Source organism: Echiichthys vipera (genome assembly GCF_963691815.1).
Source record: "Echiichthys vipera genome assembly, chromosome: 14".
NCBI lineage: Eukaryota > Metazoa > Chordata > Actinopteri > Perciformes > Trachinidae > Echiichthys > Echiichthys vipera.
Window position 1 is genome coordinate 20,935,620 of NC_139839.1, and position 16,621 is coordinate 20,952,240.

The 16,621-nt window shown below is 38.7% G+C and overlaps 1 protein-coding gene across 1 annotated transcript; it reads left to right on the top strand.

Moving 5' to 3' along the window:
• Positions 1-1,734: 1,734 nt before the first annotated feature.
• On the top strand, positions 1,735-13,719 carry cnih2 (cornichon family AMPA receptor auxiliary protein 2; the record flags this gene model as incomplete). The annotated part of the gene is made up of 7 exons (XM_083927319.1): positions 1,735-1,815; positions 4,069-4,137; positions 9,874-9,921; positions 12,958-13,070; positions 13,150-13,293; positions 13,460-13,475; positions 13,591-13,719. The coding sequence occupies 7 exons, from the start codon at positions 1,735-1,737 to the stop codon at positions 13,717-13,719; spliced, it is 600 nt and encodes a 199-aa protein (XP_083783445.1).
• Between the last annotated feature and the right edge of the window lie 2,902 nt (positions 13,720-16,621).

Here is a 16,621-nt window from a genome sequence, read left to right on the forward strand (position 1 = left end):
GACAGAGGAATGGAGAGAGAGAGAGAAATGCACACAAAAGGAAAAACATTTTGCAGCCTGCCCTGCCCCCTCATCACTCCCTGGGGAACAAGGGATTATGGAAATGTATAAAGAGAGCGAGAGAGGGAGACTGATAGACAGAGGGGAGGAGGAGAGAGAGAAGGAGAGAGCAAATAAGAGAGGGAGGGAGAGCAATGCTATTGGTTGACCGTTATAACATCAGGCGTGATAGAAATATTTCTCTCGCAGTCTAAGAAATAGAGGAAGAGACAGACAGAGACAGTAGACTCAGGAAACACATTCAGGTCTGTTTTCAAAATCTCTGGAAGACAAAGAGGAGGACTTTAGAAAGAAAGGAAAGCAAATAGGGAAGGGGGAGAAAATGGAAAGGTGGACTAATTAACTTATGACTTCTGAGGGCTGATTCTTTTTTCTTTCTTAAGAACAGAAGATATTTCTAAGTATGCGACTCAACATGTAGATGTTCTGCAGGGTTCTAGTTAAATGTCCCCTTCTTTTGTCCCCCAGAATTGAATCATTCACCCTGCACGTCAGCAAAGACAAACCTCAATGTTTTTGGAGATATCAGAGGGATGTGTCTGAGAGAAAGATGCAGAGCAGAGAATTCTGACATGGTGCCGATTCAGATTGACAGAGACGAGGACAGAGTGGACTGTTCAGTGGCAGACACGTCTCCAACCAGATGCAGGTATTCTCTACTTGATATTAAGCTCGGTCAAGCTATCGATCCATGCTAACTCAAACCATCATCAGTATTGTATCCTGATCTTGTATTTGTGAGTCCTCTCGTATGTGTGATATTGGCATTGTAATGTAAAGTAGTTGGTTCATTTGAAATTCCAATATTTATACTTATTATTTTATACTGGGTTTTTTTTGCAAAATAACCAGGAATTTGCTTTGTCAGAATATAACTGTTTCATGTGCAAAGCAATATATCTGATTCATGAGGGCAAATCATTTCCTATAAATGTAGTAATAACATAAATAATATAACAGGAGACTGTCTGTAAATGATAAAGCACACATAATCTACAAACTGTGGTTGTTTACAGTTGTGTTAAATGTGATTTACAAATGTGCGTCATTAATGGTGTTCTTGCTCCAGAGCAACAGATGAACTGAAAGCCATACGACAAACTCCTGAAATAACTATCATGAGCCATAGCCATCTCAGACCATAATCCTCTTTTTAAAACGCAGGGCTGTGCTTAGTATCAACAAGAATCCTGTGCTTCTGTTGTTGTTGTCAGCGTGTCAGTCAGACACTTTGGGGCTTGTGTTACTGTGAGAAGAAAAAATTATGTGTAGGCTTTCTCTTAAGAGAAACTACATGGAGGAGGAGGAGGAGACAGATATGTTGCCTATTAGAGACTGAAAAAAAAGGAGCACCGGGCCAACAACAGACAACTGTGGCTGCGAACAGGCATTCAAGTGCTTCCTAAAGCAAAGCGAGACAGGGGTCGCCCTGCTGTCAGTAATACTGAGAGAGACAAAGACTGGAAGCAGTGAAGCCGAGCTGATTATTGATTGTTGCTGTAGGTAGGGTGCTCTACCTACCTGGTCGACACACAATCCGCTCTCATCAGAGGGGGGAACAGATAATAACCTCCACTAAAAGGAGGGTAAGCAATAGCCAGAGAGACAGAGAGCAGGGGGTAGATCCCCTTCTCTCTCTCGACCCATCTCTCCGTCAGACTGGCGGACTCTGCCATGGCATTCACCTTTGCGGCCTTCTGCTACATGCTCACCTTGGTGCTGTGTGCCGCTCTCATCTTCTTCGTCATATGGCAGGTGAGTAGCACTGCACACACACGGAAACTAAATGTAGGGCCTGTCAAAGTCCACGGTCCGTCCCACGCAGGCAGACAAACACATCCACCTACACACAGGATCACAGCACGCACGCACGCACGCACGCACGCACGCACGCACGCACACACGCACACACGCGCACACACACACACACACACACACACACACACACACACACACACACACGCACACACACACACACACACACACACACACACACACACACACACACACACGCCTCTCTCAGGTACTCTAGAGGTAATGGCATGCATAAATGTGGCAGCTGTATCTCACATATAGTGTAATTGTACCTATATGTGAGTGACATTTTAAATTGCCTCTTAAAAGCCACCAAATTACATGTTGTTCCCTTTCAATCTTCAGACGCCTACCTGCAAAGACAGAATTAGTTGAAACAGAGCACAGAATTACAGGAAAAGCCCAAGCCTGAAAAACACAGGATTTTGTGTCTAACTGTATTTGTGTGTTTTTTTCACTAAGTGACGTGCTTACATGCTGGTTTATCACCAGTATAAATAAAACTATCACCAAAAAGACGTATTCCAGTCTGCTCCATCCCTCCACAGAATAAAGTCCATGGATCCCAGAGAACTGACGATAAACAGTTCCTCAAACAAGGAGCTCAGGCTTCTGCAAACTGCACAAAATGAGTACAGGGAGGCGGCAAAACACAACGATGTTGTCTGCCTGCGGCATTTTGAGTGGAGTTTGCACAGATTGCTGGACACCGGCGCACTTGGCTTGCTGGTTTACACATGTGCAGACTCAACCAACACAAAAGCTTTGATCCCTCACCTTTAACATTCGATCTGTGGAGACAGGAATAATGTAAAATACATACACATCATTATGAACATAAGACTTGAAATGACTAACGTACCAATTGACTAAGTGGGTGAGACTAGATATGAGTCAGTCAGTGTGTCTGTGTGTGAAAGAGACGGGGAGAAGCGTGTGTCTGGCTCAGCGTCCAACCGTTTGATTGAGACACTTATCCAACTATGATTATGTTCACCCCTTCCCCCAGTCTGCCTCTACCCACGGGTACAGCACCCCAATTCTACATGGCCCTCGACCAATCAGAGCGTTTGTTCACTGCTATAGTAACCACGGAGCCCACTGAGGGGCTCACCGTGTCGCCATGGAAACTGCATCTGTTTACAACAGAGCTAAGTGTGAAGGAAGATGAGGGAGAGCCTTATAGTCTCGTATGGGGAGATTACCAGCAGGACTGTTTTTATTTCAAACAGATAGTATTTTCCTATAATCAGTCATTGTTGACGCAAATCAGACCATTACTTATCTGCAAATAATGTCTGCTTTTTATTGCTTTTCAATGAGCCATCAAAGATAAGCATCACTGTTTAAAAGCTGAACTGATGATAAGCACAGCGGGTGGCCTTTACACCGAGAATTATTGGTATTTTTATAGCGCTATTAATCAAGGAGCTGGTGAGAAAAATGATCTCTCATACTTACCTCACATGCAGGGAGCAATTAGAGAGTTATCACCATATCTAAACAAAGACATTATTTTCTCTACAGTGATCTCAGATTTATATATTGGGATGTTTTACAAAAAAGGACAAAGAAAATAGATTTTATACAGACCTCCAGTAGTCACTAATCCTCTTAAGCACAACTCAACAAAGAATACTTTTTAAGTCTTCAATTTAAATATAACAAACCTTTGCCAAAGGTTTATGAATAAGAAATGCAAATCTTCATAAGAAATGAGTTGACAGTTGCCTATGTCTCACTTGATATTGCATATTTTCTAATGTGAACTTTATTATCAGGGTAAATTTACAGGAGGTAAAATCCTAAACAACACTGCGTGACAATACAGGGTGAATTAAATCCATGAGAATTTTAACTTCATAAATAGTAAGATCCTACATAATGACAAATGACACATATCGGAGCTCATGCGCAGCGTAAAGGGAAAGAGGCTGTTAGTAATTATATACACATTCACCATTTAATCACCATGTGTGCTCGGGCAAAGTGATGGTGCAACTGTAGAAGATGCAGTGTGCGTTACAGTAAACTGTTCTAGGATAGTTACAACGTTTAGGCTCTGACTTGAGACAAGATGGTTCTTGAGAGTAGTTGAAAAGATGCCATCTTTATTCAGTTACAGTTTGTGTATTCATTAGTGCTCTTAAGGTAACCAGCTGAAGACAAACTCACTTGTCTGTTGTTTTTCAGATCATTGCCTTTGATGAGCTTCGCACAGACTTCAAAAACCCCATTGATCAGAGCAATCCCACCAGAGCGGTAAGCACCCTGCCGTTTCACTTCAGGAATGATCAAACCCTCGTGTGCACTCAGAAATCCCTTCTCTTCAGTTCTAAAGAGAAGCTCCAACATACATACTGAGAACAAATGGAAGCTTTTACTCTAAAAATGTTAAATATGACCTTTCGATGCATCAGTTACTGTATCAGTCTATATTTCACATTTTAGTTCATAAAGTCCTTTTATGTAAACTAAGGACATCTTTCTAATGTTTTATTCAGCTACATTTAGTCAACATCAAATATTTCTACTACTTTGAAAACAATTCCTACTAATCCAAGCTTCCAGGTGATTGCAACAGTATCACCCAGGCAGCATTTGCCTTGAACGCTCATTTGTATGCAGATTGAAGCAATCAAGCTTCTTTAAAGACTGCAGCTTGTTGGCATAGTCAATTAAAGAGATTGATGTAAAAGAAGACGCTCTTTATAAAGTGAAATATTGTGCTGTCGCCACAATAAAAGTGCAGATTTTAAGGTTTCAATTCCTTGTAACAAGAGACAACTCATTCACTTAAAGGTGAGATTTCCATTTCTTTATTATTATAAAGGGGGTTAATGTGCTGTATGAAAGTATGTAAACACTCAACACAAACACAAAGAAATGCACACAGCCTGTATTCAGAAACTGTGCCTATAAACGAGCCGTCAAGGCTTCTGTACAACTATACTATGTACTGTATATAGAAAGTAGAAAGGGCAGTTGAAGTCGTTCCCCGGCTGCAGTGATGGTGCAGAAACCAACGTATTCTCATGAATAGGTTCCTACGATATCGTCCCAAAAAATGTATATGATATTTTACAAAATGGTGAATGTAAGTCAACCACAAGAAGGCGACGGACCGGAAGTGGACCGCAGCCGCTGCTTTTGGTGCCCATTAGGTTTAGGCACTATTACTACTACTACTACTACTATATATTACCATCTTTAGCTAACATATGGTGATGGTTAGAGTTAGGCATTAAAACCAATAGATTAGGATTAGGAAAAATTACGTGGTTTGGTTTAATACATCCGGGATATTAACGCCAGCAGGGAAACAACCCCTACCCGGGTGAAAGTCCTGTGTTTTGGGACTCTTATACTACGTCTCCTGCTTTCAATGAGTTGAATACACACGCATTACAGTGCATCGCTTTCTAAAGTTACAAAAATTCGGAATACACACAAAATAAACATGTGGAAATGGACCAATTATTGGTATTACTTTTTGTTGTTATAAGTATAAAAAGTGCATGAGAACAGCCTGCAGAGACACTGAGAGCATAGATGTGGAAGACCTGGGAATGCTGACCAATCAGAGCTTAAAGAGACAGGTGCTAAAACAGAGAATGGATAAATAGGTATATTCACACAGACAGTATGAGAAAACCCACATGAAACTGAAAATGAGCATGATATGGGACCCTTAAGTCATAGAAAACCTGCCTCAGTGTTCTTTTGCAAAAACATCATATAACATCATGAGTGAATAATGACTGTCATTATTAACTTAACAAGTTAACAGCGGCTGTGAATGTCTTTTTCACAAGTTAAAGAAAATGTTCTAGCAATCATGTGAACCTGCAAAGTGAGAGTGATGAGGAGTGGGAGAGGAAACTGTGAAAGCAGACTGTGGGAGTGTGGAGGAACGCCAGCTACAGGGGGAGGACACAATAACTGCAACACCTGTAAAATATAATGCAACTGAAAACAGAAGCTCTGACAATTCTGATTCGAATAATCAGTTTCCCCTCAGACAAAGATGGGGGGCTTACACATATTGAACATTACAAGCAGAAGGATTTGTATCAAGGCTACTGTATTGGATTGCATTATATTGGGCAGGGGTATTTTCTTCAATCAAAATATCTGATTTGTTCAGAGAAAAAAAAGCAGCTAGGATGTGACGCTGCTATTAACTGCACAAACAAAAGAACACATACATGGACAAGAGGCTTGGGAAATAAATAGCAATTATTTCGGATGTCAGCAGAGTTCTGTTTGTGTTGTGTGCTCAGCTGTAAACTCAGCACGTGTAGAATGATTTCCTCCTGAAAGGCTTTAAAAAGAGCAGTGCCACGTCTACTGGCCGCAGTATTATATCTCTCTCCATGAAATAGCAAATAGTAAAAAAAAAAGAGGCAAAAGTTAAGCTCTTCTTGACATTTCCATCATTTCAAGCCTTCTCTAATGTTATTAACATTACAATTCTTACCTGCTACTTGATGAGAGGACTAATTATTCCATAACCTTGATAACACTGTGTGCTTTTTATGTGTTCTGTATATTGTAAAATGTGCCTACTGCCTTTAATTAATTTTTTTAGTCGCGTTTCCCTTGTTGGAACAATTAAAAATTCATAGTGAAGTGGATGACCTGACACTAATTAGGGCATGGCAGGGCAGTTCCAGGCTATAAAATCTCTGCAGAGTTTTACTGCAGGACAACAATTTATAAGTGCAATTACAAGCCATAAAATCTACAGTAGCTCAGCTGGCAGGTCCAGCACTGTGCTCTTTATAATTTAAAGCTCAGTGTGGTGGAAGGATAGGCTGCACAAGGCAAATAGAAGAAAAAGACAGACTAAAACCCACAGCTGCCAGTAGACAGTGATGCTATAAAGCCAGTGTCTGTCTTGATGCCTGAATGTTGTAGATTCAGGGCAACATCCATTACCAGGTCACCGGGGGAGTTTGAATTCATAAGGTGCAGCTCGTGGTTCTGCCTAAAGGGAACGGACATCACAGGGCCTCAATATTGGAAGCCATCATCCTGTAACTAAGACAGAGGCCTCAATATATCCCAAAATGAGTATGAGAGTCTTTCCAGCTGATGCTTCATTACATACAGATTATACAAACACCAGCATGGTGTACACATGCTGAACATATAGCATATCCATGCTGCTTATCTACTTTATATATTTTGTGTCACAAAATAAATGACAGAAAATCAATTGTCAATCCATTTGTTAATAACCTGACTATTTTGTTTACCCGCTCTCTAACCCTGGTGTTTGACACACATTAATCTGGAGGAGCAACAGCAAAACAGCTAATTTGCTTTGCTGGCTAATCAATGGACTCCCAAATAAGACATCCCCATAAGAGTCCACTAGCTGCTGGCTAGTAGAAGATGGATGGCATTCATTTGTAAAAGGGATCATTGAGCCCTCTGTCATGGCTCACAGGAGACCCAACCTCTAAGCTTCAGTGCAAAATGTCTGCACTAAACATCACTGTCCTTATTGCTTCATATGTGACTGATGTCTTTATTTAGTGATGGACAGTTTCCATCAGATTGCCTTTCTCAACAACCCACTATGTATTAGGAATGCACTGATACCGATATCAGGCCAATACTTACTCACATAGCTGGATCGGGTATCGGTGACAATGGGGCAGATCTATTGAATTCATTTAAAGTATTATTATTATTATTATTATTATTATTATTATTATTATTATTATCATTATTATTATTATTATCATTATTTTTATTATTATTTCAATAATAAATGACGATTCAGTACATTTAAATGTATTTATTTGTTGCAGTATTTTTACAAAGTTAGGAAAGCAATGTTTACGTCAAGCCTGATGTTGCCTCACACATAAAGAATGATCCCAGTTACTTCCACACAGTCAGACAAACAGCTTAGTCATTTAACACTGGGATCAGATCGGCACTCTGTAAAGGCCGACACCCAAAGTCCAAGAAATTGGTATTGGTATTAATATTGGTATTGGTATTAATATTGATATTGGTATTAACATTGGTATTGGTATTAATATTGGTATTGGTATTAATATTGGTATTGGTATTGGTATTGGTATTGGTATTAATATTGGTATTGGTATTGGTATTGGTATTAATGTTGATATTGGTATTAATATTGGTATTGGTATTAATATTGGTATTGGTATTGGTATTAATATTGGTATTAATATTGATATTGGTATTAATATTGGTATTGGTATTAATATTGGTTTTGGTATTGGTATTGGTATTAATATTGGTATTGGTATTGGTATTGGTATTAATATTGATATTGGTATTAATATTGGTATTGGTATTAATATTGGTATTGGTATTGGTATTAATGTTGATATTGGTATTAATATTGGTATTGGTATTAATATTGGTATTGGTATTGGTATTAATATTGGTATTAATATTGATATTGGTATTAATATTGGTATTGGTATTAATATTGGTTTTGGTATTGGTATTGGTATTAATATTGGTATTGGTATTGGTATTGGTATTAATATTGATATTGGTATTAATATTGGTATTGGTATTAATATTGGTATTGGTATTGGTATTAATATTGGTATTGGTATTAATATTGGTATTGGTATTAATATTGGTATTGGTATTGGTATTGGTATTAATATTGGTATTGGTATTAATATTGGTATTGGTATTGGTATTGGTATTAATATTGGTATTGGTATTAATATTGGTATTGGTATTGGTATTGGTATTAATATTGGTATTGGTATTAATAATGGTATTGGTATTGGTATTGGTATTAATATTGGTATTGGTATTGGTATTAATATTGGTATTGGTATTAATATTGGTATTGGTATTAATATTGGTATTGGTATTGGTATTGGTATTAATATTGGTATTGGTATTAATATTGGTATTGGTATTGGTATTGGTATTAATATTGGTATTGGTATTAATATTGGTATTGGTATTGGTATTGGTATTAATATTGGTATTGGTATTAATAATGGTATTGGTATTGGTATTGGTATTAATATTGGTATTGGTATTGGTATTGGTATTAATATTGGTATTGGTATTGGTATTGGTATTAATATTGGTATTGGTATTAATATTGGTATTGGTATTGGTATTGGTATTAATATTGGTATTGGTATTAATAATGGTATTGGTATTGGTATTGGTATTAATATTGGTATTGGTATTGGTATTGGTATTGGTATTAATATTGATATTGGTATTAATATTGGTATTGGTATTGGTATTGGTATTATTATTGGTATTAATATTGGTATTGGTATTGGTATTGGTATTGGTATTGGTATTGGTATTAATATTGATATTGGTATTAATATTGGTATTGGTATTGGTATTGGTATTATTATTGGTATTAATATTGGTATTGGTATTGGTATTGGTATTGGTATTGGTATTGGTATTATTATTGGTATTAATATTGGTATTGGTATTGGTATAAGTATTGGTATTGGTATTGGTATTGGTATTGGTATTGGTATTGGTATTAGTATTGGTATCAGTATCAGGACTGAAAGAGTCGTATCTGTGCTTCCCTACTATTTACTTTTTATGCTTGGTTGCATGTAGATGAAGATGTATTTATTATACCTATAGTCTATAATAAAAAACATTAGAGAAACAATGAAGTTGGTTAATCAATCAATTACTATTCATTTAATCTAGTTGTTAAGACTATTTTTTGGTGGCTGAAGTGGAGAATCAACTGTCAGATGCACCATTTACCAAAGCCATGAGATGTATATTTAAGCAGGAATCTCTATATATTTTAAAACACTTACTCTGTTGCATTTTATTGATGTGTCGCTGAAATGTGTCAAAAAGTGTCAGCTTGAAACATTATTCTCTGAAGTATTATCTCTACCTTGAGGTTTATTTTCATGGACAGACTCTTCATAATTAGTGAACAAGATGAGGAAATGCACAGTGTTAATCAGACTTTCTTTAAATCCACAGAGGGAAAGGATTCTCAACATTGAAAGAATCTGCAACCTGCTCCGCAGAGTGAGTAATGTTTTTTTACCTGCTGAAGCTGGGTGACTCAAACGGAAGGGCTTCAGACAAGCGTGACCATTTGTCTTTCCATTGTGAGGACCATGACGTACACTGATTCATTTTCACATGTAGCCCATCCCCACAGCCCACCTCCAACGCTCTGAGATGGAGGACAGTTATACAGTCAAGAAGGTGTTGTGATGTTTTTCTCTTCATATGTCTAGGCTTCGAGAAAGAGAGCTTGTTGTCCCTGAAACGGAATGTGACATGCTGCGGAGGCCCTTTTATATGTGTGTTTTCAAAAATGTTTAACAGCATTAACAGCCTCAAATAAGCTCAAGTTATTATATCAATAAAAAAACGTAATACAACAGGAGCTTTAATTTATCAGGGAAGGTGGCATGTTAACTGTACCATCAGGGCACAAATATTTATGCAGAGTACAGTTTTATCTTACAGGGTTTCTATGACAGTTTTAAACGAATAGAGCCAATTATGTTCAAAAGCAGAAAAATGCTTATTGGAGGTTTACCTGTATTTGATTCACAGATGTCTACTATTGACTTAATTGGAGTTATTGATTCATTAGTTTACACAATGGTGCACTGAAAGGGACTTAAGTGCTACTGATAAATCACGGCACCACTATATAATTGAAAAATAAATTAGATGATGTATTTCATATATTTGCTGTGGGGCAAAATAATTTCATTGACCTCTAACTGTTACAGAGGGAGGCAATACGCAGAGAGGTACAAATTACATCTTCAAAATTGACTTATCTAGTTAAAACCATTAGTACGCTCCCCAACGCAAAGTACCAAATCTGTTTCATAATCAATTTTCAATTAGAAAGGTGATCAATCTCGCCTGATCTAGACTAATTGCTTTTCACTATTCAGTCTGACATTGTGTTCATGCCAACCCAGCCCAGGGTTATTTTGCCCCAAGCGTTGAGTAATGGCTATAGAAATAGAATGAGAGTAGAACGAGAAAATGGCGATTGCTGTTAGTTGTTATGGCGACAACATGTCAGTGCAGCCGTAAAGTTTGTCTCACTCACTAACTCACTTTTCTTGATAACTTCCCAATAGAAATATGAAGCAATTAAATACAGTAATCCTCAATACCTTTGTAGCAGCGAGGCAGCCAGCACAAAAGACACCTCTCCATGTTCTGTACAACCTCACCTCAGTGAGTCTTCAACTTGATACAAGTCGGTTTATATGGAAATGTATGCACAAGTTAGCCCCCTAGAATGGTCACAGTTCTTTGCAATGGTAACGGTAAACATTCAAATGGCCGCTGAACATCCTCAAGTTGATTTGAATGGGAATGTTTATTCTACTCTCATTCTGTTTCTATGACATGTCCCATCAACAATACTTTCCGTCAACGAGAAGCTCTATCGGTTGATTGGAGCGGTTAAAGTTTGTTGTGTCAATAAAAAATGTATCTGATAAAAAAAATTGTTCTTTATAGTAGCTATAATCAATATTTTGATTTGTTCCAGCACCAAACATCAGACAAAGCTGGTTTAACAACTAGCTGGTGAACATTGTGGAGGTTAGCCACTCATATTTCCCCAGGAGTTGGTGGAGACCAAACCAGAGCTAAGGAGAGTGAATATCAGACGTCATGAGGATATGTAACTGTTCACATTCAGTAGATTCAGAGGTCTAGAAGCAAGCTGAGCGACCTGAACCATCTATGTCAAACTATACAATAACTCACATCCTACAGCAGAGATTTTCTGGCATTCCTGTGGAGGTTGGGGTATTGAACCCAAGTGGGCATTTTTTAAAGCTTCCATTGCTTAGGCTGCGGCAGTGAGCTGTGGCCTCAAGATCTACTCTGCCGTGTTAGAGGCAAAGCAGCTGGTGTGGCAGAAGTTCCAAGGAGTCGTAGAGAAGGATTTTTGGTCTGCACCAAGGTGCTTCTGGAAAACCGTTCAGCACCTCAGAAGGGGGAAACAGGAATCATCCAAGCTTTGTAAAGAAAGGATGGGATGCTGTTGACCTCTGAGGAGGTTATCGGACGGTGGAAGGAGCACTTTGAGAAACTCCTGTATCCAACTAACACAACCTCTATTGTAGAGGCGTAGCTGGAGGCTGATGGGGGGGGGGGTTGTCGTCAGTTTCCCTGGTAGAAGTCACTGAGGTAGTCAAACAACTCCACAGTGGATAAGCTCTGGGGATGGATGAGATTGGTTCAGAAATGAGTTAGTCAGCTTTTTGTGTTGAAAGGAGCCAGTTGAGGTGGTTCGGGCATCTAGTAAGGATGCCCCCTGGGCGCCTCCCTAGGGAGGTGTTCCAGGCACGTCTAGCTTGGAGGAGGCCTCGGGGAAGACCCAGGACCAGGTGGAGAGATTATATCTCCACACTGGCCTGGGAACGCCTCGGGATCCCCCCAGTTAGAGCTGGTTAATGTGGCCCGGGGAAGGGAAGTTCTGGTTCCCCTGTTGAAGCTGATGCCCCCCTGCCCCTACAACAGATGAGCAGTTGAAGATGAGACGCATATGTATGAAACTATATTTGTACTCATAGCATCAGCGAGCCATGAGTAACATTAACACCTTCTGTGTGAAAGTATTTGCCTCGCAGTGTGATTTTGGTTTCATAGATTGTAGTTCTATCACAACATGTGATCCATGTGCGTTTCAGTGTTTCCCTAGCAGTTGTTGAGTGTGATTACTGAATACTGTGATTTTATCAGAACTTGATATGGGATTATGGGCCTTTTCTATAGAGATTTTACACCGATAGAACTCTTCAGAGTAAAAAAACAAACAAAAAAGCTTAATAAACATCAGTACTGTATCAGTCAATTGCTTACCATTGTAAAAAAAGAACTACATAACACAAATTCTGAATCACCGTAAACACTTGCTCTTGCATTTTATGTTCTGTAAAAAAGTTTTCATACTGGACAACATACACACCAATAGATACTGACATGTTTGTGATAGGCCAATACCCATAAATCGGTCTGGCTCTAGATTCTATGCAGACCTATAACCTGATTCTCTGTGTCTGTTCTTGTTAGTTGGTGGTACCGGAGTACTCCATCCATGGGCTCTTCTGCCTGATGTTCATGTGTGCTGGAGAGTGGGTCACACTCGGCCTAAATATCCCGCTGCTCTTCTACCATCTGTGGAGGTACAGTCCCATAACAGATGTCTGACTAGCTTCATGTTGATCCGGTGCAAGCGTGAGCCAAACCTCTCTGCTTTTTTAGGTTTTTTCACCGGCCAGCTGATGGGTCAGAGGTCATGTATGATCCCGTCAGTGTGATGAACGCCGACATTCTCAATTACTGCCAGAAGGAGTCCTGGTGTAAGCTGGGCTTTTATCTGCTCTCTTTCTTCTATTATCTCTACAGGTCAGTACAAATTCACAGTCTTCTCAGTACAATGTTGCTTGATTGGGTTTAAGTGATGCCTTTCAAATTTCTTGTAGTGTTGAAATTATGTATAAAGAAATTGCTGCACATTTACTGATTTCTCCCTATTTCTCCATCTGTTGCCACCGCCATTTCCTTTCTGAAGTATGGTCTACGCCTTGGTGAGCTTCTAACTGACAGGATATCTGGAGAAATTAAAGGAAGTATCTGTAAGATAAACACAGGGGAGCAAACGGACAAACTCTTCCTCTCTCCATGTATCCTTCCCATTACTAGCAATCTCACCTTGGACAAAACAAGAGGACCAATCTGAGCGATAATGTGAATGTAAAGGCCTCCACTCGATTATACCGCTTTGACCCAGATACTGCTGTCGGACAACTGGATAAAGTTTTGAAGGACTGAAACAAAGCAGAAAGAGGACGCAGCAGGTGTGTTGCCTTTGACCCATTACACAAACAATATATTTCTGAAGGGCTGGAGTTCTCCCATGCTGCTCTTACTGATCCAGTCGCTCAATTCACTGTGAATCTCCAAACACTTAGGGGCTGGAAAACAAAATATTATGTCTGTATTCTTGACTTTGAAAATGTACTAAAAGCGGGATTGTTTAGGCACAATTACATGTATTTAAGATGATAGACACCTCTTATATCAATATTTGATTGTGTTACAGGTATGTAAAACTGTAAGAAACAGATTAAACTGCACAGGAGGACTTTAACGCACTGTAAGAAATGCAGAGGGCTTGTCAGGGGAACAACGGCATGGTGTGCACACTTTTATCCAGGATGGAGATAAGGCAAAGGCCGACATCTCCTTGACGCCAGCCTCTGCCAAAAGTTTCACACTGTAACACAAACAACAAGGAATTATTAAGTTTGACTGCAAGAGTCAGTGCTTGTGATGTGCATTCAAATAAGTATGTCCATAGCTGTAGGGATGTTTTTTTATGCTACATGCTAGGTTCATGCTTTCTAAAGAGCTTCATGCTCAGACATTTAATGCCAAAAGTTTCTATGTGAAAAAAACATTGTGCCAAATAAAAGTTAATTAGGACAAGTGAAGAGACGGATGGTGATGCAGTGTGTAGATGAAGTACATGCTAAGCAATGTCAGTTCATTTTGGCACAATGGTTTTTGTTCTTGACAAAAATAGAGTAAAAAAATGTGTCGCATTTTTTAGTGTGCAGGAAGCGCCTTATTCCTATCTCAACCTTAGTCTTACTCATCTGCATCGATATTAGAGTCATATTAGCACCGCAACTTCTCTCTGATCCGAGGTAGAATATATAGAGATCTCATGTACAAAAATCAATTCAAAAATAGAAAACTAGCAATGTGATATGATTCATGAGACATATTGATGCAGTGTTATTCAGTGTATGTAATAACAGTGAGTGGGACACGAGGGGTCGATGAGACAATAATGACTCTGTGACAAAGTTTCAGTTCTTTCACAAGTGTAAAAGCAGTGAGGTCATCCCAGTGTGTCTATAATCATACAGTGTTAGAGGGGACAGATGTTAGACGCTAATGTTGCTGATGACCAAGATTTGACAGCCGAGCCTTTCCTCAGCTGCTTCTGCCTTTGCTGTCGTGTTCATTCGTTTGATTTATTAGTAGATAAGTGTTGGTTCAAATGTGAGATTTTAAGTGAGATCCATGGATAAATGGAAACTCTGGAGTCTGAGAACCAGCTGTGGTGTGGTGATGACACGTCTGATGTATAAACTGTGGGAAGTAGTTTCTAAAAATACCAAAAGATTTACAACTAACATTCACGCCTCAACACTAATATTGAAACTTAAATACACAACAAAGCAGAGTTTATAATATTGCAATAAACACAAATGTTGCTGTGCAGGTTGTGTATGCATATTTATGACAGGTTTAACCATATTTAAATTAGAAGCCACTATGGACAACAATATTAATCAAATAGCAATAGGATAAGACTGACGTCGCTCTATATGTGTGTTAGTGTCAACAAATCCCATGAAAAGACTAAAACCAGCAGTGTGTTAACTCGGGAAGTTCCTAATACTTGTTTCTATGTTTCTACGGCCATGTTGATTCCAGCAGTGGCTGCGTAGGACTGTTTCCAACTCGTGTAGCACCTTGTAGCATAATGTTGCTAAAAACTGAATGGTGAGATTATTATTTAATCATTTTCATGCCCATTTTGGATAAGCCTGCTGAAACTGAGTTCAGTTCATTATATTTATTTAATACAATTTAAAAAAGAGTAACTCATTTAATCCAAGGACTTTTTTCAAGGATATTTTGAAACTTCATTCAGAAACCTCAACAGAATATTTAAACATAAAAATAAAATGAATTTCAGAAGGTAATAACTGGTAATAACTCCGCCATCCTGTCTGTGGCCTATTTCTTTCTACGAAAGCGTAAATCTTTTAAAACACCGTAATCTTAAAGGCTAAAAATCCTAAAACATCTGGGCACTGTAGTTTTTGGAAAATATCACTCAAACAGGAGTACATAGAACCTTTCTTGGGAACTATTTTCATGAGCGTATCAATACGTATTTACCGCACTTGTAAGTATTTAGAACAGCAGGACTCTGTGTGTGTAATCGATTTAAATAACAGCTCATGTTGATGGTAATGAAGGAACTTGTGACTCATAATTTGGATTTATGATGCTCTATGTAGCAATATTTCTTCCTAGCATGGCAATGGCAACTGCCCTACTTTTCCTGATTGGTTACCCTAATATTCTTACCCTCACCCTGACCAGTCACACTCAGGCCTAAACCTAACCAACCCAACTAACAAAGGTAGCACTAGAGGAGTCCAAGCCGATCAGATGCAGAGTAGGGGGACTCATAACTTTGCCATGCTAGCATAAAAAATGTTGCTCTTCAGTCACAGAGGAATAAGGTAGACAAAGCTTTTGCTGCACAGGCATGGCTGATTTTGGTCTTTTCACAGGATTTGTTGACAACAGTATAATATAACCAGTCTATTCATTTCATGTATCTTTCATTCCCCTAACAAAAATGTAACAAAAATCTAAACGATGTTCAAAACTCATCTGTAGTGACTGCTTCATACAGTACATTCCTTTCAGGAAATATTCATTTAAAAATGTCACATAAAAGCTTCACTGCAAAAGATTCTGAGGTTTAAAACACTGTTTGTGTTCAGTGCTGCTACATTTGTCGCGTGTATTAATATATCTCATATGTGGTAGACAGACATTCTTGAAATGAAATACCACCCATTAAGAAAGCTCTGTGGTAGAGCGTCTCTCTCTCTTAGTCACACACACACACACACACACA